Raw genomic sequence first — 24232 nt, forward strand, 5'->3', positions numbered from 1 at the left:
ATATTAATAAAAATTTTTAATATAATTGAAAGTTGTATATATAGACATTACTAATATGTTGTATGCTATTATTAATATAATAATTTTCACTATAGTAATCAAGTATTGAATAATTGATGATATCTAATTATATTCATCAGTATCTATTATCTAGTATTTTAAAATGTACAATTTACTTCAACTTGTCCACTATTATTACATTATGAGAATCGCTCATGCAAAAAATAAATTGTTTGCTAGTATGTAGTTTTTACAAATATCCCATCACTAATATTTATTAAGTAAGTATACATCTTCGAATTTTTTCATATATTCTTTATTTTCCAAATGTTTGCAAAAAAAAATGCTACTTTCATATAGAATTTTGTTACACATATTTTTTATTTATATAATATGATACATATAATATAAAAATAAATAATATATTAATAATAATATATCGTAATAGTCGATATTTAAAAAATATAACAAATAAAAAGTTAACCAATCAAAAAGTTATTCTCTTATGGATTTTGATAGATTTCAAATATTTCAATTCCGACATATAGATTTTTCAAATTTGCAGAGTTCGAAAGAAAAATATAAAATAATCCTTTGACAACCAAAATATATATATATATATATATATTATAATATTCATTAATGGATCCTAAATATTATGCTGATATTAATAGTTTATATTGTTATGATTATCATTGTAATCATTCGATTATTATAATTTCAGTTGCATAAAAATTTTATATTTTATTTTCGTTTTTCACAGATTCAAAAAATTCAATTTCTAAACTTTTTATAGAGTTATTTTTTTTTTAGAGTATATTAGATTAAAATATTTCAAATTCATGGAGAAATAACTTTTTAATCAATTCATCTGGATGTCAACTGCTGTGATGTATTTTTATTTGTAAAAACAATTATATATCACGAACGTATATATTCGTTTGAATAATAATTTTTAAACATATAATTTTTGTAAATATTTTTAAAAATTAAAATCGAATTGCTTATTTGTACAGAAAAATATTGCTCAATATTTGATCTTTTTATGTAAAATATGTAAAAGTTTGTAAAAAAAATATCGATAGTAATCGTACACGCAAATATATTAGAAAAACTCTATAAAATTGAATTTATTGATAATGTTCAAAACAACCAATGTTTTTTTACTTTAATTAATCTTTTTAATTTTTCTTTTTCTCTATTTCGACCTATTTTCATTCGGTTTTATTATTTGTGAACGAAGAGACGGGATCATTGCCATATTTGCAAGTATATATTATCATATAAAATATTATCATATATTATCATATAAAATACTTGAATTTTTCCTATTGTTGCATCATTCGGTATCTTACATACAATATATTTGAATTTATCAAAAATAGTAACATTCTTGAATTGTGAAATATTTTTGATTTTTGATTTTTGATTTTGATATTTAATTATTGCATATTTTTAGTAAAATATTGAATTCATATAAACTATTTATAGCGATAATATATAGTATGCATATGTTCCTTTGAAATATTTTTTCAAAAAATACTAATTTAAAATTCATTCCTATATTTTCTTTAGATACATTTTTCTAGATAAATTCATTCCTATATTTTTTCTAAATAGATTTTAGATAGATTTTTCCAGAAATATTTACGAAATTCCATAAAATATAAATAATTTATTTCAAATAAAAAACTTTTCATTAAAAAATGTAAAAATAATATAAAATAATATTGCAATAAAAATATGCATGTTAATTGTTCTTTGAATTTTTTATTTTTTACAAGATTTTTATTTGATTTTTTTTTTACAAAACTTATAATAATAATTATTTATGCTCATATATTCATAATTGTCTTCTATTCTTATTTTAAGATTAAGTCGAATTCTTTAATATTCTTACTTTTGATATATAATTCAATTTTAATATTACCAAAACATTAATAAAATTATATTATATTAATTTATATAAATGCAAAATAACTATTGAATAACTGATAGCTTTAAAGAAATACAAAAAAATAAATAGTTTTAATATATAATATCTCGATAAATAAAAAAATAAAATAAAAATAATTATGTCGTCTTAATATTTTAATTTTTCATTTAAATTTATAATGTTAATTTGTTGAATTCTAAATCTAACTTAGATTTCCACTTTTTTACACACAGGTTTTTATTTTGAGGAAAAGATCATCCCATTCTATACCACAATTAGGAATTAGATACTACATATGTTCACTTTCTATACGAACAATAGTTTACAAAGGACAATTGACGGCGGATCAATTATGGCTTTATTTTTTAGATTTGAAGGTATATAATAATATATAGTTTATTTAGAGATATAATTAGATCGTAAAATAAATCTAATTAAAAAAAAATTATAAATATTATTTTAACACTGAATACAGTCGATTGATATATAAATAACAATTATTTATGATCTTTTTATATTTTTATTCAGATTATACATATAAATATATAATCATCTTATAAAAATACCATATATATAAATAATATTTTATTTATATTTATTATAGTCTCCAAATTTTGAAACCTATTTGGCATTAGTTCATACAAGATTCTCCACAAATACATTTCCTAGTTGGGAAAGAGCGCATCCTCTTCGGTAAACAATGTTTAATCATAAATTGCATATATAATATATATGCGCATACACATGATATTATATGAATATTCATATAATTCGATGTTTATAGATTATTAGCGCACAATGGTGAAATTAATACTTTAAGAGGTAACGTGAACCTAATGAAAGCCCGTGAAGGAGTGATGAGTAGTAAACTTTTTGGCGAACAATTGAAACAGCTTTATCCTGTAGTAGAGCCAAATCTCTCGGATTCAGGAGCCGTTGATTGTGTTTTAGAATTTTTGGTAATGGTGGGTCAACGATCTTTACCAGAGGTACGTGAAACATATATATAATATATAATTGTGAAATTGTATGATATTATATAGTATAGTAGTTTTGATTCGCTTTTTCATTTATTTATGACGATTGAAGGAAATCTGAAGAAAATATATATTTAGGCAGTAATGACAATGGTACCAGAAGCATGGCAAAACGATTTAACGATGGCAACAGAAAAACGAGATTTTTATCATTGGGCTGCATGTGCGATGGAACCTTGGGATGGTCCTGCTCTTTTAACTTTTACGGATGGACGCTATGTTGGTGCTATTTTAGATAGGTAGAATTTAATATGTATTTAATTTTCATTTTATTTAGTTATAATTTTTATTTTTCATTTTTTTCTCGTGTAATTTTCTTTAATTTTATTTATGTAATATTTCGATAAAATATATGTACATGTATGTATGTGTGTGTGTCATAAACTTTACAGAAAACTTTATGTATTAAATAAGAAAAAGCGAATGATATGTTGCCATAATATTTCATAGATAAAATATACATAAAGTGTTATTAATAAGAATTATTTTTTTTTTTTCTTTGTAATAAATTTGAAATATTGATGAGAAACTCTTGTCTATGAAAATGATACGTATGGAATAAAAAAAAAATTTTATATTTTTTATCTTTTTATAGATTTTGTTAAGTAAAACGTATAATTATCTCTCCAATTTTGATAATTTTTAAATACACAGAGGATGAAATTTTAAATAATCTTTTCTTATAAATATAACTAGCGATCGAGTTTAATTTTCGAAATATTGAAATAAAAATAAAAAATAGTATTATCACTATATTGAATTTCGTTTATACATATATATTTATAGTAGCATGTACATGAAATGCAACAATTATTTACAATACAATACAATTATACGATTGATATAATAAATCATTATCATTTCGATCATCATAATTTTAATCATTTAAGGATTATTTTATATTTTATTTTTTGCATTTTGCATTTATTCTTTATGAATAAATATGTATTTATTAAATGTAGTCATTAATTCACCCATTATATATTCTGAAAATTATAATTTTAGTAAAAGATGAAATATAAAATTATCATTGGAATAACAAACAAATAACTATCTATTTTTTATAGTGTATATATAGCAAAGATTAAATTTATTATAATTTTGTATTAATTTATAAAAATTTATATTATGAAATAACTACTGTTCGTTTATTTTAAGAACAAATCTGAAAAATATCTTTCCAAAAATGTAATATATTTTTCTTATTGCACAATATAAAAATAGAAAATTTATAAATTCATTAATTCGTTTTAAAATTCAAATTTATTAATTCATCATATTAAAAATTTTGATGTTTCTAAATTAGATTTTTTTGTATATGGTAAAAAACCACATGACGAGAAGATATAAAAAGACTTGTAACACGTATGAGCTTGCAAAGCCATTAAATAATCAAATTCTTATATTGTGAGAATTATTTGAAAGTAAAAATATCACTTATAAAAATACTATTTTTTATTACATAAATAAAAAAAACAATTAAAACATACTATAGTTAACTTATAAACTCACTTTGCTATAGCATTATTAGCATTAGCTAATAACTAGCTTCCATAGCTACATTATTACAAAAAAAAATTTTATGCAAAATTTTTTCATTTAATGAAAATAACATAGCTTTGATACAATGTTATAATTTCGGTTTTTTTATAATTAATATTAATTAATATAATTTTTTTGTATTAATAATTAATATTAATACCATAATAATTATATAATTAATATTAATACCATTATTCGAAATTGTCCTATCCGATTGGATAATCTTATCCTATTTGGATTAAATGCAGTATGTATTCTTTGGCCGAACGAATTGAAATTTTAAAATGAGAAAGGAAAAAGGGATAGAATCTTAAATATAAAATTTTTAGTTCCGAATCGAATTAATTTTCGAAATATTAATAAAAAACTTTTAGTTACAATTGAAATATATTGAATATGTTAACAATATTATGTCAGCATGGTACAACTTTTTATCTATTATTTTTTAAAATATATTGCAGCAAATAGTCTAAAATATATAACAGATAGACAGTCAAAAACTTATTTTTTTATAGATTATGTTTCGAAATATATGTAAAATGTTTCGATTCTAATATCGAGTATTTCTTTGGATTTGTGGAATGCAAAAATAAAATATAAAACAACTTAAAATATATTAAAAAATATAAAACAATTTTTTTAGATAATTGAAATTATAATAAATATCATCATTCTTGATATTTATTGTTGTAATTATAATCCATAAAGAATTCTTATCATTTAATTTTTTACTCATCTATCTATTTTATATATATATATATATTTTTTGAATGTCGCGATGTATTTATAAAAACAATAGATAAACTATCATATCGTATTAATGCATACATTGTCAAAGATATAGATGTATATGTAGAATTGAATTGAATATATCAAAAGTTTTTTAGTCTCGGAATTAAGAAGCGCATATCACATACATCCTTCTATTTTTTCTGATATTTTTTTATCTCTTTCGTAATGGAAGTAATCATCTTGTGATTTCTATTATTTGATGATATTTTTTTTATAAATATGAATATAACACTTAAAATAAACACTTAAAATAAAAAAGCATATTACAAATTACTATAAAAAAATGTTATTTGCTAAAAAAAAGTTAATCAAATTTTTCTATAAATATAAATGATATTTCTTCGTAGATTTCATTAAAATATAGTTGTATTAGAGCAATACACAATTTATTTTTTTATCTAAGGCAAATAGGCTTTCCAATTTATTATTTTGTAAATTAAAATAACAAAATAAGATTTAATTATTTATTAAAATTTCATTTAACTTTTTCATAGAAAAATTTCGCAAAATATAATAATCCATTTTTTTTATTTTTTAAAAACATGATGTGAAATCAAAAATTAAGAAATAAAAATTTTTTTACAATTTTTTTACAATTTTCAAAGATATTAAAAAAATAATTTGGATATTTTTTCGAAAAGCATATAATAATATTAAATAAAATTTAGAGGAGAGAAAAAAAAGAGAATATAGATTTTAAATCTAAAATTTTAATTTTGAATTTTTATTAGTTTTTAAAATATTAATAAAAAATTCTATCTATCTAGACATAATTAATACAATTACTTTCATAGTAGTCATATTAGTCGAATAGTCAATGATATGATAATGATAATGATATTTACAGAATATTTCATATAAAATATTGGAAATGCGATGATTACTCTAATACATATTTTTTTATTTTTATGTAATAGTATATTCATAATCCTAAATGTATAACAAATACGATATATTGATAACTAATATTTTTCGATCACTGAAATAATATTTTGAAATAGAATTATCTTTTTAAAATTCTTAAAATACTTATAAAAAAGAAATAAAATAAATAGAAAAAAAATTGTTTACAATGACTCACATTAAGTCTATTGTATCCCGAAGCATCCCCCGATCGAAAGTTAATTATATGTATAAAAAAGTCAAAAAAATAGAAAAAAATAAGTAAAATGTATTAAGAAGAAGTTTTAATTGATACTAATACGCAAAAATGAGATAATAATATAAAATTTTTATTTGACAGAAATGGCCTGCGCCCATCGCGTTTCTATGTCACTAAGGATAATATGATGGTAATGGCTTCTGAAGTGGGTGTTTATGATACTCCATCCAACAACATAGTTCTAAAGGTAAATGAGAAAATATATATGATATCGATCAGATCTTATCCTTGAAGAAACAACAGTTCATATATAATCAGCCATTCACATGTTTTTTCTCTATATTATTTTCGATATACAGAATTTCAGTTCTAGAAGGAATACTGCATGCACACAAGGAGCAAAGCTTTTTCTGAACAATTAGCAAGTTAAATACAGTGCTCGGAACGAATTCGTGTCTTAAAGCATATTTATAAACGGTAATTTTTTCTTATGAAGCAAATTAATATCTTTTTCTAATTCTTTATTTTGGGTGAGTTCTTATTTGTACGCTTTGCTCTCTATTCTTTTTAATTTATACATTTCCTTTTACATTTCTTTTTAAATTTTATGTTATAAATTTAAAACTGATCACAAGAAATTATAAAATATATGCGCATCTGTCTGTATTTTGTAATATATGATATTCTATTTATGTAACATAGCTTTTTCTATTTATGTAACATAAATTAATTTTATTTAATTATTTTGTTCTCGCAGTAAAATATTATTAATTTAAAATATTGAAATGGTTAATCAAATATTTATATTTTAAAATTTATTATATTACTATTATTTTTTAAGGAGTAATTTTATAAATGAATGATTTAGTATTAAATCTAATATAATGTCCATTTTTTATTATGTATTATTCTTGAATTTATGAAAAAAAAATTAAGTTATATTTTATTAATTTTTTTTAATATTTTTTTAATATACCATAGATATAATATAAAATTAATTAAAAAAATAAATTTATACAAATTTATTTAAATCTATTATTATATAATTTATAATAATAAATTTAAATCTATTTTAATTTTAGAAATATGTTATAATAAATCACATATATGATTTAATAATAATTATTTATATTTCATTTTATAGAGTCGCTTGAAACCTGGTAGAATGCTATTGGTTGATACATATGAAAAGAAGATCATAGAGGATGTAGAATTGAAATTGCAAATTTCGAGAAGTAGACCACATTCTAAATGGCTAAAAGATCAGGTATTTTTTTTTATTTCTTTTTTTCCGATTGTTAAATAATATATTATTAATATATGAAATTTAATCTAATTTTTTGAAAAATTTCGATGATTGATTGACATAAAATTTGATCCCAAATATAAAATTTCATTAATTATTTTTCGAGATATTAATAAAAAATTTCCAGCATCATATTGAATACTTCATATGTAAATGTGATTAATATAATAATTTTTAAGATTATTGTTATTAATATAACTATTTTCATTGTAAGAATTATCAGATAATATTATATTGGCTTTATATCTATGTATAAGATTCTGTATAGGATACAAAATTTCAGCGGCAAACATTGTAAACTGTAGCAGTTAAAAAAATGATATCTATAGTATAATTCTTCGCGCTATTGTTTTCAAATATTTCATATATTTTAATTAATATAATTCAAAAACACATTTGATGACGATCAGAGTTATACTGACTTTCTATTTCTATTTCATAATAATTTTTATTCTATTATTATCATGCTACATTTTAATTTTGATAGTCCAAAAAATCCAATTATTCGTTATCGAAGAATTAAATATACTTAAGTTACCAAATATTGTCATTCGAATAATTTTGGGCTAGATTAAACTGGAAAGTCAACAATATCAGGTTTTAGCGTCGAAATTTTGTATGGGACATTTTGTAAAGATATTGAGGCTAATACATCAAATATATATCAAATATACAAAATGTCATCAGTTATGATATTGTTATCAATCTATATCGATAACTGATGATGATATTCAAAGATGATTGTATTAATAATATTTGAATAAGCAGCATTCATTGTATTAGTTATATCTATATACAGTATTCAATATATAGCAACTAAAAGTTTTGTATTAATATTTCAGAAAATATTCGAATGAATAATTTTTCGAAATTAAAATTTTATTAACTAATTTAAACTCCTCTCTTTCTTATCTCTCTTCTAAATTTCGTATCAATTGATTCGAATTTTTCGAGATTTATCTTTTAATCTTTTCTTAAAATTAACTGAAATTTAGCCAAATCGATACTTAAATATTTATTTATGTTTATGTCTTTTCATTTACAAAATATATTTAATAAAAACAAAATGTTTCTTTTTTGCAAACAATTTTATATACTGTGATCATACTTCATATTATGTATAGATGGTGAGTATATTCTTCATATTTGTTTCTTCTAATAATCGTATTGTATGTTTTATAGTTATTTTATATTTATTCTATGAATAATTTTTATAAAAATATTTTAATTTCTAAGTAATTCTAATTTTATATATCAAAGTGATTTATTTAATAATAAATAAAATTATCTTTTTTTCAATTGTGTAAAAATACATTTTGTTTGAAATTGTAATTGTAATTTGAATGATATCAAAGAATTTGTTATTTTTTTTAGAGTTATTTTTTTTTCAAATCTATTGAAAAAAAATTTCCTATTGGATCATTGTAGTAATATAGCTGATATTAAAATACATTCGCATATGAAATATTTATGGAACATTTTTTTGATAATATTTAAATATATTATACAAAACAAGATTTTCTATAATCATAATTTTATCTATATTCATAATTTTCTATACATCTCTAAATTTCCTATACAAATAATTATCATATCGCTCAGCTTTAGATTTTGAGATATTTATAAAAAATTATTATTATTATTACTATATTGAATTTCGCCTATATATATATATATATATATATATATATATATATATAAGTTATATATTGTAAGTAGTATGCATTAATCTCATTCTTAATATCTATTATATCTATTATAATTTCGATCATTCAAAGATCTTATATTTTATTTTCATATTCCGTTAATCCGAAAACTTGTTATTGATTGGATTTGAAATATTTTAAGCCTTCAAAATCTATGAGAAAGCTTTTTGATCAATTCAATTATTATATTATTATAATATATATATTATAATATATTATAATATATTAATTATATATTAATATCTATTGCTACGATGTATTTATATAAACTATTTAGTAAATAATAATCATATGCTGTTATGTATCATATATATACATATTATCATAGATGCATATGATAAACGAAATCTTATATAATAGCAATCTTTCTGCAATCTATCTTGAAAATTAAACTAACCGGTTATGTATATCGAAAAAAATTATTTAAAATCTCCTCTTCTACAACTTCATTGAAATCAAAGAAAAAAATATTAGATTGAATTGAAGTTAAATTAACTTAGACAAGAGAAAAATACATAAATGTATAACAGTATCAAATATTATATATGGAAATATTAAATCATTGAAAAAATTAAAGTAAAAATAAAATTCTTAAAGCTCTCTCTTCCTTCCTCTTTCCCTCTTCCCTTTCTCTTTTTCTTTTTTTAGTACTATTTTGAAACAATTGAAAACACATTACAATCTATTATTATTCTTTTCAATTTATTATTATTATTTTTAAAATATATTGCATAAAGAAAAAAAAACATTTAAAATATTTATTAAAATGATAAATTAAAAGAAAATGGATAATAAATGCTATAAAATGGGGAAAAAATAACTAAACAAATAAATAATAATTGAAAATCAAATTAAAGTAATACAACTTAATATTAATCAATAGAAATAAATCTTAAAAATTTGAAATCTCAAATTTCAACTTAAAATCTTTATTATTAGAGTAATTACTTAAAATAAAATATTTTTAAAATATATTTAATTTGTAATTTATGCTTTATTTCCTATATTCCATTTTTCATAATATAAAATTATGAAAAAAATTGAGAATTTTTAGCATATGGAATATATGTCTGTGATTTTTTTTTCAGATTTTTTTACTAGAAAAAATTTTTTAAAATTAAAAAAAATTAAAAATAGTGATTTTATCCAAACAAATGATATCTATATTTTTACAATTATAAAAATTTATTATGGATATTAATATATTATTTTTAAGATTTTCGTAATTAAAAAAATTAAAAACCTATATAAATATTTCGAAATGCTATTTTCTTCGATATAAAAGACACTTTTTTAAATACTGTATCATAATAATATAATATAATGAAAAAAGTTTTTTAAAATTAACGATCGAACAATGGTCAATTAAATTAAAATCAATTAAATTAAAAAAAGAATATCATTTTATTATATTATATTATATTATATTATATTATATTATATTATATTATTTAAGATAATTATATGATAAAAGAAAAATTTTTTATCTATATGCATATCGATAGCTTAAAAATTATTATTTAAAATCTTATTCTAACTATATTTATGTGAAAACATAACATTGGTACTTATTAGTTATTATTACACGTTCATTCTACATATCAATTGCTGATCAATTTGATATGATATAAATAATTGGTAAAAAATGCATACTGATGCATATATTGCCACAGATATATGAAGATAGAATTCAATGATTTAACACTGAGTTTTTTGCAAATAATCTGAAAGCTGATCACTAATTATGTATAAAAAATGAAGTTACTCAATGCATATTTCAAATAATGAAAAAGGTGCTAATTGATACTTTAATCAAATATTGATATAATTAGAAAATACAGAAGATATAAATATCACCATCATAATTGAAAAAGATATATTTAAAAATATATAGCTATCAATATAAGAAATAAATAGAGTAAATAGAGTTTGAAGATTCTTTTATTATATAATTATCGAAAAAATATTCTTCGATTTTTTTATATTTAAATGAACTGTTTTTTATAATAATATCAATTTGATTGATATAATAAATAATAGTATAAAAAAATATATATTCATAGATTACAATGGAAGAACTTCGTGCTGCAGACATTGATTATAAAAAAACATCGAGTACAATTGAAAACGGTTCGGCCGTAGATGAAGAAGTAGTTAAAAAAAATATATTAAATGATGCAAATCCAATATCTGTCGTTAATCGAGTTTGGGGAGGAGATAAAAGATTATCGCTCTACGGATATACTCTTGAAACTATTAATTTACTTCTTTTACCAATGATGCAATCTAAGTATGTAACTTTCATATTTTAAATATTTTTAATTATAATCAATATTATAAACAAAAATACATATATGCATGTACTATGAATTTGCTAGAAAAAGATAAGATAATGTTTACATTTCCTGGACCAGTAGGTGTAATGAAAAGAAACAATAGATGATAACGAAATGAGGATGTAAATACATCATCTTTTTCTGCTTAATGTATATTGATCTTTCTTTTTATTTATTATATGCATATGAATTGAAATTATAAAATTTTTATATAGGAAAGAATCATTGGGTTCCATGGGTAATGATGCTCCATTAGCTTGTCTTTCTCAATTTCAACCACTTATTTATGATTATTTTAAGCAATTGTTTGCTCAGGTATTTATAAATAAACATTATTAGCATCATAAGTATAACATTTTTTTCTGTTTTTTTTCAAAATTCATTTTCAGGTGACAAATCCACCGATAGATCCGTTTAGAGAAAAGATCGTAATGTCAATGCTTTGTCCTATTGGGCCAGAAAGCAATATCCTTGAACCAAATGAACTACAAGTGCATAGATTATTTTTATCACAACCAATACTTTCTTTAGATGATCTTGAAGTAATCAAACGAACAAAATATCGCGGTTGGAAAACTAAAATAATTGATGCAACATATCCCGTACAATATGGTCCATCTGGATTAGTTGATACATTAAATCGTGTCAGTCAAGAAGCTAATCATGCCGCAAAAGAAGGTTATCAATTTCTCGTTTTATCTGATCGACAAGGTAGTTCTGAAAGGTAAGATTATTATTTAATAATATGTATATATTTGTACGCGTTTAATTATTATTTTTATATTAATATAATTTATTAAATATTATAATAAATATTAAAAAAACAAAAATATATTATACTAAGTATAATATTTTATTATTATTAGAGTGCCTGTAAGTAGCTTATTAATATTGGGTGCAGTACATCATTATCTAATCGAAGAACGACAACGTATGAAAGTTGGTCTCATTTTGGAAACTGCTGAGGCTAGAGAAGTGCATCATATATGTTTGCTACTTGGCTATGGAGCAGATGCTATTTGTCCATATCTTGTATTTGAAATGGCAAGAAATCTTCGTATGGATGGTGTATTAGATTCATCATTAACTGATAATGCTTTATGTTTGGTATATCTATTAATAACGCTATAATTAATATATTAATAATGTATAATATTACATATTTTAATAATAAAATAAATATAAAAAAACAGTGATAATAATGATCATGGATAAAAATAAACAAAAAATATTACAGAATTATGCAGAAGCAATGGAGAGAGGAATAGCAAAAGTAATGGCAAAAATGGGAATTTCTACATTACAATCTTATAAAGGAGCTCAAATTTTTGAAGCAGTCGGTTTATCCGATGAAGTTATTGATAAATGTTTCAAAGTATGTATTATATTATGAGTTATTGGAGTTTTTAATTATAATATATAATTAAAAAATTTTTATAAAAATACGAATGATTAAGAATTGGATCCAATTAATGAAAATTGATTATTATGATTCAATACTTTCAATGACGTACATATTGTTTTTAAGATTCAATTTTAATATATTTAACTTTAATATTAACTCTTTAAAAACAATATTTAATTTTTTGCAATTTTTTCTATTTTTTATATTACAGGGTACACAGTCTCGTATTGGTGGAGTAACCTTTGATATTTTAGCAAAAGAAGCATTTGAAAGACATCAAATTACATATTGGGAAAAATCTATGGACATGCTTATTATTCGCAATCCAGGAATCTATCATTGGAGATCTGGAGGAGAAAAACACATAAATGATCCTGAAAGTATTGCTAATTTGCAGGTAAAATAAGTTAATAATAAATATCAAAATTTTTCAATTTAATATATATAGGAAATATAATTGTTACTATGATTTTTTTGAATTTTTGATAAAAAAATGTTTTGAACAAAAATTAATCTATTTTTAAAATCTTACAAATGCATACAATTTATAAAAAATTGAAGATTTAAATAAAAATCAAGGTTACATTAAATTTATATAATATTGTGTATTTCTAATTTTATAGTATTGTATGTTCAAAACAATTTAATAACTTCTATATCATTAAAATGATTTTTAATTTAAAAATATGAGGTCAAATGATTTAATTGTAACAAAATTGAGATCAATAATTAAATATTTAAATCCTATTCTCCTAATTTTATATTTTTAGAGTCATATTAATCCTATTAATCTTATTTCTTGGTTTCCTGATTTGTCTTTATTAGATTTTTTTTTCATGGAATTTCATGGAATTTATAATTTATACTGAGCAGATTCAAATACAGCAAATTCATATTATTAAGAAGTTCGTTGTGATAATATTATAGTAACAATATTAACTTATCTCATCAATTGTGTTTATAATTACAATTTGAACAAATTTATTATTGTAATTGGATATATAAATATATTTATTATTATTATTTATTATTATATTAATTTGATACATATATATTGATACATATAAATTAATATATATATTATATTAATTTGATACAATTAAAATAATTTATCATAATAAAATTTCTTTTTATTAATTCCATATTTTACAATAATATAAAATTAGAAATTAGAAAATATAGTATCATGTAAAAAATTCAATGTGATTTTAATTTTTTATTGAAAAAAATTTTATTTAGAAATTTTTTATATTGCAATTTATAATTTATTTTGTTTGAAACATTTTCTTCTTATAAATTTTTTTATCAAAAATTTATGAAAAATCGGTGAGATATATCATACATTCTATATATAAAAATATCGACAAGCATTTATTTCAACAAATAGAAAGATGATAATTACTATTATTTCTTTTCAATATTTTTTTTTAGGATTATGTGAATTCAAAGAATTGGAATGCTTATGATAAATATCAAAAAACTACAATGGAAATGATAAAAGCTTGTACTTTGCGTGGTCAATTGGAATTAGTAAAAAAAGCAGAAAAGTCAATACCCATTGAAGAAGTTGAACCAGCATCTGAAATTGTGAAACGATTTGCAACAGGAGCTATGAGTTTTGGAAGCATTTCTATAGAAGCACATACTACTTTAGCAATTGCTATGAATAATATCGGCGGTAAATCAAATACTGGTGAAGGAGGTGAAAATGCTGATAGGTATTTAATTAAACTATAAACTTATAAAAATTATATTTTTTATAAGTTACATACATACATACATATAAAAAAATAAATAGTCTTTTTTAATTTTTTTGTTTGTATATGTTTTCTAAAATGTTTTCAAAGAATCATATAATAAATGATAATATACATAAAATTTATTATTTTTAGATATTTAAATCAAAATCCAGAATTTAATAAACGATCAGCCATTAAACAAGTTGCAAGTGGTCGTTTTGGTGTAACATCGAGTTATTTGGCAAATGCTGATGATCTTCAAATCAAAATGTCACAAGGAGCAAAACCAGGAGAAGGAGGTGAATTGCCTGGTTATAAGGTGAACATATTTTTTAAATTAGATTTTTATTCATCAATTTAATCATCAAAAAGATGATACATGGAAATTGTTATTTAGAGCAAACAATCTTACAATCTAGATATTTATTATATTTTATTATTATTATTATTTATTATATATTATATATATTATATATATTATTATATTTATTATATATTATTATATTTTATATTTATTATATTTATTTTCTTAAAATAATTTATTATATCTTATTCGAGTTCTTATTATAAAGAATTGTTATTTATCATTAAATAAATATCGTATTATTGATCAATATAGATGAGGTTCAAATATTGATGGTATATTTGAGATAAAAATTTCATATAAATTAATTGTAATTATCAAGCAAAAATTAATTGTATTGCATATATAATACAAAATTATAAATATCAAGTTATATGAATACAATTTATACAGGTTACTGCTGAAATTGCTGCAACTAGACACTCAGTACCTGGTGTAGGTTTAATTTCACCACCACCACATCATGATATTTACTCAATTGAAGATCTTGCAGAACTAATTTATGATTTAAAATGCGCAAATCCAAATGCTCGTATTTCTGTCAAATTGGTATCAGAAGTAGGGGTAGGCGTAGTTGCATCAGGTGTAGCTAAGGTAATTATGTAAATAAATAAGTACATAAGATAATTATATTTAATAAAATATGTATTTCTTTTATTATGTCGTTTTTCAACTCTCATTACATTTTCTTTTATTTAAATTTTATGCAGGGTAAAGCAGAACATATCGTAATATCTGGTCATGATGGTGGAACTGGTGCTAGTACCTGGACAGGAATAAAGTCCGCTGGATTACCGTGGGAATTAGGAGTTGCAGAAACTCATCAAATTTTAACTCTGAATAATCTTCGTTCACGTGTTATCGTACAAGCAGATGGTCAAATGCGTACTGGATTTGATGTAATAGTTGCAGCTCTTTTAGGTGCTGATGAATTTGGTTTTAGCACTGCACCTTTAATTTCCATGGGTTGTACTATGATGAGGAAATGTCATTTAAATACTTGCCCTGTGGGTATTGCGACTCAAGATCCAGAACTTCGAAAAAAATTTAATGGGAAACCAGAACATGTGATTAATTTTTTCTTTGCACTGGCAGAAGAGGTATGTTATATTAAGAATAAAATAAAAAACTTCCAAATTTGATTAAAAATATATTTATTAATATATATATTATAATAAAAAATGTTAAAAAACATATAAGACAATTTTTTTTTTTTATTATTATTTAGGTACGTTCTTATATGGCTGATCTTGGATTACGTAAATTTCAAGATTTAATTGGTCGTACAGATTTGTTAAAAGTTCGCAATGATATCATAATAGAAAAGGCTAAAACATTAAAGCTCGATAATATTTTACGTAATGCACTTGAACTCAGGCCAGGAGTAAATATTCAGGGAGGATCAGTAAAACAAGATTTTCAATTAGAAAATAGATTGGATAATTGTGTGATTGAATTGATCACAGATGTATTGAATGGAAAACAAAATCATGTTGATATTGAGTTAAATATTAACAATGAATGTAGAGCATTTGCAGCAACATTAAGCTATCATATTTCAAAGTAAATAGATTTTTGTTACATTTTAAAATTTTTTTCTTAATTTCTTTTTAAATATGTAAACATATACTTTCAATAATTAATTATTTTTCTTTTTATTTTTGCATTGATAGATTATATGGTGAAAATGGTTTACCTGAAGGTAGTATTAATATAAAAATGAAAGGTTCTGCAGGTCAGAGTTTTTGTGCTTTCATGACCAAAGGCGTTCATGTTACTCTTGAGGGAGATGCTAATGATTATGTTGCCAAAGTAAATTTAATTTTCATTCAAAAAAAAAGAAAAAGATTATCAACATAAGTATTAATACATTTATATATTGTATACTACATTTTTATAATTTTTAGGGTTTATGTGGAGGAGAAGTTGTTATATATCCACCAAAGGACTGTACTTTTAATTCCAATACAAATGTAATCGTTGGTAATGTTTGTCTTTATGGTGCAACATCTGGCAAAGCGTATTTTCGAGGAATTGCTGCTGAAAGATTTTGTGTTCGTAATAGTGGTGCAATAGTAGTAGTTGAAGGTGTTGGTGATCATGGATGCGAATATATGACTGGTGGTTGTGCGATAATTTTGGGACTTACTGGTCGGAATTTCGCTGCTGGAATGTCTGGTGGGATAGCCTATGTTTTAGATGTAGATGGATCATTCAAAAGGTATGAATCCTTCATAATTTGTGCTTTTTCTATTTCTTATTATATTATTATGCTCTGTGTATACATATATAGAATGTTAATATATTTGGAATAATATATATGAATATAAAATTCATTCTTTATATGTGCTTGTTTTATTCAAACTTAAATTGCTTATAGACTTGATAAATAAGTTCAATCGATATTTTTATTTATTTATATTTTTTTTTATATTTTTATATATTTTTATATAAATATATTTTTATATTTATATTTAAAATCGATTTTAAATATAAATTGATCTGAAGATATCCAGAAATATAACATCTATTAACTCATTAACATCTATTAACTTATTAAGAATATAATGTTTATATTAGTAGTGCTTCATTTATATTGATGATTTATTCCATTTCCATTAATCATTCTTTATTCAGAGATTTTATTGCAGATCATGTATTAAGTTTGCAAATTTAACTTCATATTAAATGTATATTAAATGTATTTTTATTTAAAAGTTTTGATCTAAAATACATAATGAAAGAGAAATCGATACAAATAATAAATATTCATCTTCTTTTAGCGGATATACTATACTATACTTTCATTATTTATTTTTGTATATTTTTTTAATCTATAATTTTTCATATTTAGTAAATGTAATCCTGATATGGTAGAATTGCTTCCTTTAAACAAGCAAGAAGATATTGCATATGTGAAAGAACTTTTAAAAGAATTTGTTGAGAAAACTGGTTCTTTAATAGCTCAAGATCTTTTAATGTTATGGCCTGAACCAACAACACGATTTGTTAAGGTAATATAGAACGTTAATTAATTAGATTAAAAAACATAACTATTACATAACTATTATATATAAAATGCACACATGCTAATTATTAATATTGTTAATTATTTTGAAGGTATTTCCATATGAATATCAACGAGCATTAAAACAAGTCAAAGAAACTAAACAAATACAACCAATATCCAATGGAAGTTCTCAAACATTAAATGTTCAGGTTAAAGATATTGAAGATGCTATTGCAAATATTGATATGACACAGCATAAGTTGGATAAGATAAGGTGCTAGTATTTTTTAAATTCAATGTTTTAATTAAAAACTAATATTAAAACTTAAAATTGAATATTTATTTTATATTAAAAAATTGGTATGTAATTTTTTCTTAATTTTTTGTTTTAGAGGATTTATGAAATACAAAAGACAAATGGGAGTTTACCGACCAATTGAAAATCGAATTGCCGATTGGAATGAAATCTATAACTTTCAAAGTGTCCGTAAAGGATTGCGCATACAAGCCGCAAGATGTATGGAATGTGGCGTACCATTTTGTCAAAGTAGCCATGGTTGTCCATTAGGAAATATCATTCCTAAATGGAATGATCTTGTTTTTCAATCAAATTGGAAAGAAGCTTTAAATCAATTATTACAAACTAATAATTTTCCAGGTAATTACAAAAAAATATTAATTGCTAGAAACTATTCGTAAATTAATAAAATTAATAAAAACTAATTCGTATCTTTTAAAATAACTAATAATTTAATATATATAATAAAATTTATATATTTAGAATTCACGGGAAGAGTTTGTCCTGCTCCGTGTGAAGGTGCCTGCGTTTTGAGTATATCGGAACCAGCAGTTACAATAAAAAACATTGAATGCGCGATAATTGACTATGCATTTGAACAGGGTTGGATAATTCCATATCCACCAAAGATGAGAACTGGTCGACGAATAGCTATAATTGGTTCTGGTCCAGCTGGTTTAGCAGCAGCTCATCAATTAAATAAAGCAGGCCATTTAATAACTGTTTATGAAAGAAATGATCGAATTGGAGGTCTACTACAATATGGTATCCCGACTATGAAATTATCTAAACAGGTTGTTCAAAGAAGAGTTTCTCTACTTGCAGCAGAGGGTATTATATTTAAGACTGGTGTCGATATTGGAAAACATATTTCTGTTAAGGTATGAAATTTTAATTTTCTATTTATGCATTTTATAATTATACATCTTTAATTTTTCATTGAACATTTATTACTTATTTGTACATGGAATTTTTTGTATTTATATATTTCATAGGAATTACGTGAACAATATGATGCAATGTTAATATGTACGGGTGCTACTTGGCCAAGAGATTTACAAATACCTGGTAGACATCTTGAAGGAATTCATTTTGCTGTAAATTTTTTAGAACATTGGCAAAAGAAACAAATGGGAAACGATGCCTCATTAGATATATGTTTAATGGCTAAAGATAAAGATGTTATTATAATAGGTGGCGGTGATACTGGTTGTGATTGCATAGCTACATCTTTACGACAGGTTAACATTGTTTTTATTTTTAATATAATTTTTTATATTTAAAATACAATATAAGATACAATAAATAAGTATTCATATTTATGATAAGATACAATAAATAAGTATTCATATTTATTAATTATGTTACTATTTATATTTTTGATCGTCATTATAAATTATATAATTATAGGGTGCTAAATCAATTACCACTTTTGAAATTTTGCCGGAACCACCAAGTAAAAGAGCACATGATAATCCGTGGCCTCAATTTCCACGTGTATTTAAAGTAGATTATGGCCATGAAGAAGTTTCCCTGAAATTTGGTCGAGATCCTCGTCAATTTAGTACATTGAGTAAAGTAAGTATGTAAAAAATTAAATATATAATATAAGTATTCTTGATAAATATTATTTGCATACTTCCAATAGGAATTTCTAGATAATGGAAATGGTCACGTAAGTGGTATCAAAACAATTTCAGTATCATGGATGATGGAAAACGGACGTTGGAAAATGGAAGAAATTTCTGGAACAGAAAAGGTAAAAATTATGATTAATGACAATTCTTTATTATTAGATAATTTTTACTTTATTTTGATTCTATTATGTTTATTTAGATCTATAAATGTGATTTAGTTCTACTCGCAATGGGTTTCTTAGGCCCTGAAAAATATATTGCAACAGAATTAAATATAGCAATGGATGAAAGAGGTAACTTCAAAACATCACTTGGTAAATACGAAACAAGTTTAACTGGAATATATGCAGCAGGAGGTACGTTCTCTTTTTACATTTTAAAGTTTGTTAGTTTTCTTGTGCTCATTTATTGCAATATTTTATTAAAAATTAATATAATAAAACCAGAAAATCATATTGATAAAAATTATTCTGAAATTTAAATCACAAAAAGTAATAAAATAATAAAGTAATAATACATATATATGATGCAATTTTCAAAAAAATATTTAACATGTATTTTTCTAGAATAGTAATATTCATGTCGAAAAAATAATCTTCAAAATTAAAGGATTGAAAATATATTTCATATTTCATAAAATATCTCTAACTATTAGATTAGAAAAATAATTTAAATAATTGTTTACTCTTGAATAAAGAATTCAATTATTTAAACTATAAAATTATTATATAATTATTTTATTCAATTTAAATATTAAAAAATTCATTTGATTAAAAAAATTGTTTATTTTACTAATTTTTCCATATTTTTCCATATATTTTAAAAACTTTAAATAATTGGACAAAATAAATAAATTGTCATAAATTGATTTTTAAAAATTTTATTAAAATTTTTATTTTTTAAAAATTTTATTAATTTTTTGTAAAATTTTATTTAAATAAATTAAATTTTTTGAAGTAAAATTTTAAAAAAAGCAATTTCGATTTAATAAATTATTTCTAGAATAAAATATATTTTTATGGAAATTGGTAAAAATTGTAAAATTTAAACTTTTATATTTTTTAAAAGAGATTCAAAATCAGCAAAGTAATAATTCAAATTTATTTTTAAACTTCATGTAATCTATATATTTAAGTGTAAAAAAAAACTTTGACAATATCAAAAAATGATCGATTTATCGAGAAATAATTTTATGTATTTTATGTAATTGTTGATGTAGAAATATAGAAGATTTATGATGTCTATTTATATTTCATTTCACTGTATTTTTTATTTCAAAATCAAATTTTGTTAATATTTTATTAAAAATTGCATAATTCGCGATTGAATAAATTGTTTACGATTATAAATAATACAATGTTTACAATTATAAACAATTATAAATAATAATTATTAAATATTTTATATATTATTAAAAATATATTATATTTATATTGCGTTATACGCACTCATACATAAAAGATCATTTTAATATTACTATAAACTAGAAAATAATAATTATTTAATTATATAATTATTTATTTAAGAATATTAATCATAATAGCATTAAATTATTTTATATAATTATTTTATATTTTGTATTAACAATTAAATTTTATATAATATACTAATAAATTGTTGAAATTTTCACAATTTTTTTATTAACATTCTTTATAGTAGATATTTGGCAGTATTAAATATTATACTCAAAATATTAATATACTTAGAATCAACAAATAATCCTCTTTATTATTAATATTAATAAATTCACAAATAGCATCGTCTAAATATGATAATAATAATAATAATAATTATATTATGATTTATCAAGAGATAGTCAAAATTGCTATTTCAATGATTAAAATATTCAGAAATCATGTATAAATGATCTATGCGATCGAATATTAATAAAAGTTACTGAAATAATTTCAGAAGAAAAAAATAATTTGGATTATCATCTTTGCAAGTATTTGCAAAGAATATAAAAAAAAATATAATATAATATAAAAAATATAATATAAAAAATAAAAAATTAAAAGAATATAAAAAAAAATTAAAAATAAAGAATTTGATTTGTTCACAAAAATAATTCGATCAATCCGAATCGTTTATTCGAGAACTGGATACTAAATAAATTATTATTATTTGTCAATTATTATTTTGATCTAATTACCAATCGATATATAAACTTGGAGGAAAAATAGATTTTAAATCTAAAACTTTAGTTTTAAATATTTATTAGTTCTGAGATATTAATTAAATTTTTTTTATTTCTATTTACATTTATTTATTTACATATTTTTTATATTGAAAGTTATAAAAATACAAATGTTATAATTTATATTATTATAAGTTAATAATTAATACTTCCTCTAGATATTACTAATTAAAATAAAATAATCTTCATTATATAATAGTTATCATTGTCAATAATATCTAATTAATTGAACTCACTATCTATAAAATATTTTATTCAGAATATATCAAAAATTTAATCATTCATCTCATAAATACACTGGACTTACTATATTAAGTACGATGTCAAGTACGAGCAGGAATAGAAAAAATTTAATTTGCAGATAAAAGTATTTGACAAATGTAATTATTTATACACAATTACTATTATTTTATTATTATTATATTATTATTAGACATGCTTTGAATAGATAAATAAATAATAAGATTAAATTATAATTTAAAAAAAACAGTTTTCGTGAAGAGCAGAATATGTAAAATTGAATTGATATCGAAAATTTTTTATTAATATTTCAAAAATTAATAAATTCAAAATTAAATTTTAAATTAAAAATCTATCTTTTCTTTTCTAGCAAATATCATATCGATGATAACTAAATTCTTTCAAAATATAATCATTCCTTTGATTAATAATAAATATCAATAATATTTTTATAAAATAATAATGGTTGATTATTTACAATTAGTTATCCAATTTTCGAATAAACTTTTCGGAGTAATTGAATATTTCCTCTTCTATTATCTTTCCAAATTTTGTGTTGACCGGACTACAAAGATTATTCAATTAACTATATTATATTAAATTTCCAATCGTTGTAAAATCATTGTCTCAGCAAGATAATACACTACACTAGAAAAGATGACCTAAATATGAGTTAGCAGTTTTATTTCAAGATTTATTGTCAAAAGATTTATTGTTAAAAATTTTTAAGATATAACAGTTCAATAAATATTAAAAATATATTTACTTTACAACATAAAATCAAAATAAATTAAACAAAAACAATATATATTGTAAATTATATATTTAAAATAAAAATTGTCTTAGAAATATGGTCTAAATGTGATATGAATTATTGATAAAATAATTGAAAAAAAAACTATATATATTGAATTAAAATATTTAAAAATATGTTTAAAATATAAATAAATTAATTTAATTGTTATTTAGAACATTTACGTATATATTTCAACAGATATAAGTATCATTATATAAAATTAAAAATATTTTATCCAAAATTTTTTCTTGAGTCATCTGAAATTCATCATAAAATATACAACTTGTAAAGACTCGTGTCCTCTAATGAATTTCGCTATTATCATGATTTTGATTAACATTATCTTCTAAATTTCTTAATAACTGTTTCTATTTTGTTTTTTATTTATTTCCATTTTTTTATTTTGATTTTATTATAATTTTTAAAATCATCGAATTCTAATTTTTTTCTTTTTTTTTTTAAATGAATTCAAAGTAAAAACAATACTTCCTTATAGAATATTTTAGAAATAACAGATAACAAACAGATAATTATTCAGTAATAATATAGAATTTATAATTTGATAGCTACAATTTACAATTTTTTTTATAAAAAGAATTAGAGAAATATCAAAAGAATTTATTTGAAGTAGAAAAAAATAATTGAATAAGTTTCAATTGATATATCAAAACATATATATTCTGAAAATTAAGAATTATATTTGCGGTGTTATACTATATGTCTTCTTTCTATTTCAATCTAAAAAACTAAAAAATTATTATTAAAAAAAATATATTTATTAAGTAAAAA

At 21.1% G+C, this 24232-nt stretch overlaps 1 protein-coding gene across 10 annotated transcripts in view; it reads left to right on the forward strand.

Annotated features, from left to right (window-relative positions):
* LOC122714169 (glutamate synthase [NADH]) overlaps window positions 1-24232 on the forward strand; it is a 44794-nt gene that overhangs the window by 16903 nt on the left and 3659 nt on the right. For 7 of the 10 annotated variants that reach the window (XM_043935262.1, XM_043935267.1, XM_043935261.1 and 4 more), the window contains 28 exons: window positions 2170-2313; window positions 2541-2629; window positions 2721-2925; window positions 3052-3212; window positions 6551-6656; window positions 7554-7676; window positions 8840-8842; window positions 11485-11711; window positions 11973-12072; window positions 12147-12481; window positions 12624-12864; window positions 12995-13132; window positions 13374-13559; window positions 14594-14880; window positions 15055-15220; window positions 15659-15859; window positions 15976-16365; window positions 16494-16828; window positions 16939-17077; window positions 17173-17486; window positions 18120-18279; window positions 18386-18549; window positions 18668-18933; window positions 19057-19454; window positions 19569-19814; window positions 19984-20151; window positions 20222-20332; window positions 20410-20566. In XM_043935262.1, coding sequence (XP_043791197.1) covers window positions 2170-2313; window positions 2541-2629; window positions 2721-2925; window positions 3052-3212; window positions 6551-6656; window positions 7554-7676; window positions 8840-8842; window positions 11485-11711; window positions 11973-12072; window positions 12147-12481; window positions 12624-12864; window positions 12995-13132; window positions 13374-13559; window positions 14594-14880; window positions 15055-15220; window positions 15659-15859; window positions 15976-16365; window positions 16494-16828; window positions 16939-17077; window positions 17173-17486; window positions 18120-18279; window positions 18386-18549; window positions 18668-18933; window positions 19057-19454; window positions 19569-19814; window positions 19984-20151; window positions 20222-20332; window positions 20410-20566 — 5560 coding nt within the window. Of the gene's footprint in view, window positions 1-2169; window positions 2314-2540; window positions 2630-2720; window positions 2926-3025; window positions 3213-6550; window positions 6657-6769; window positions 6887-7553; window positions 7677-8839; window positions 8843-11484; window positions 11712-11972; window positions 12073-12146; window positions 12482-12623; window positions 12865-12994; window positions 13133-13373; window positions 13560-14593; window positions 14881-15054; window positions 15221-15658; window positions 15860-15975; window positions 16366-16493; window positions 16829-16938; window positions 17078-17172; window positions 17487-18119; window positions 18280-18385; window positions 18550-18667; window positions 18934-19056; window positions 19455-19568; window positions 19815-19983; window positions 20152-20221; window positions 20333-20409; window positions 20567-24232 lie in introns of those variants that run through there. The other 3 variants (XM_043935268.1, XM_043935269.1, XM_043935270.1) reach the window with 3 other exon arrangements.

Source organism: Apis laboriosa, unplaced genomic scaffold (assembly GCF_014066325.1).
Source record: "Apis laboriosa isolate Shangri-la unplaced genomic scaffold, ASM1406632v1 scaffold289_cov146, whole genome shotgun sequence".
In the NCBI taxonomy this organism is placed as follows: Eukaryota; Metazoa; Arthropoda; class Insecta; order Hymenoptera; family Apidae; genus Apis; species Apis laboriosa.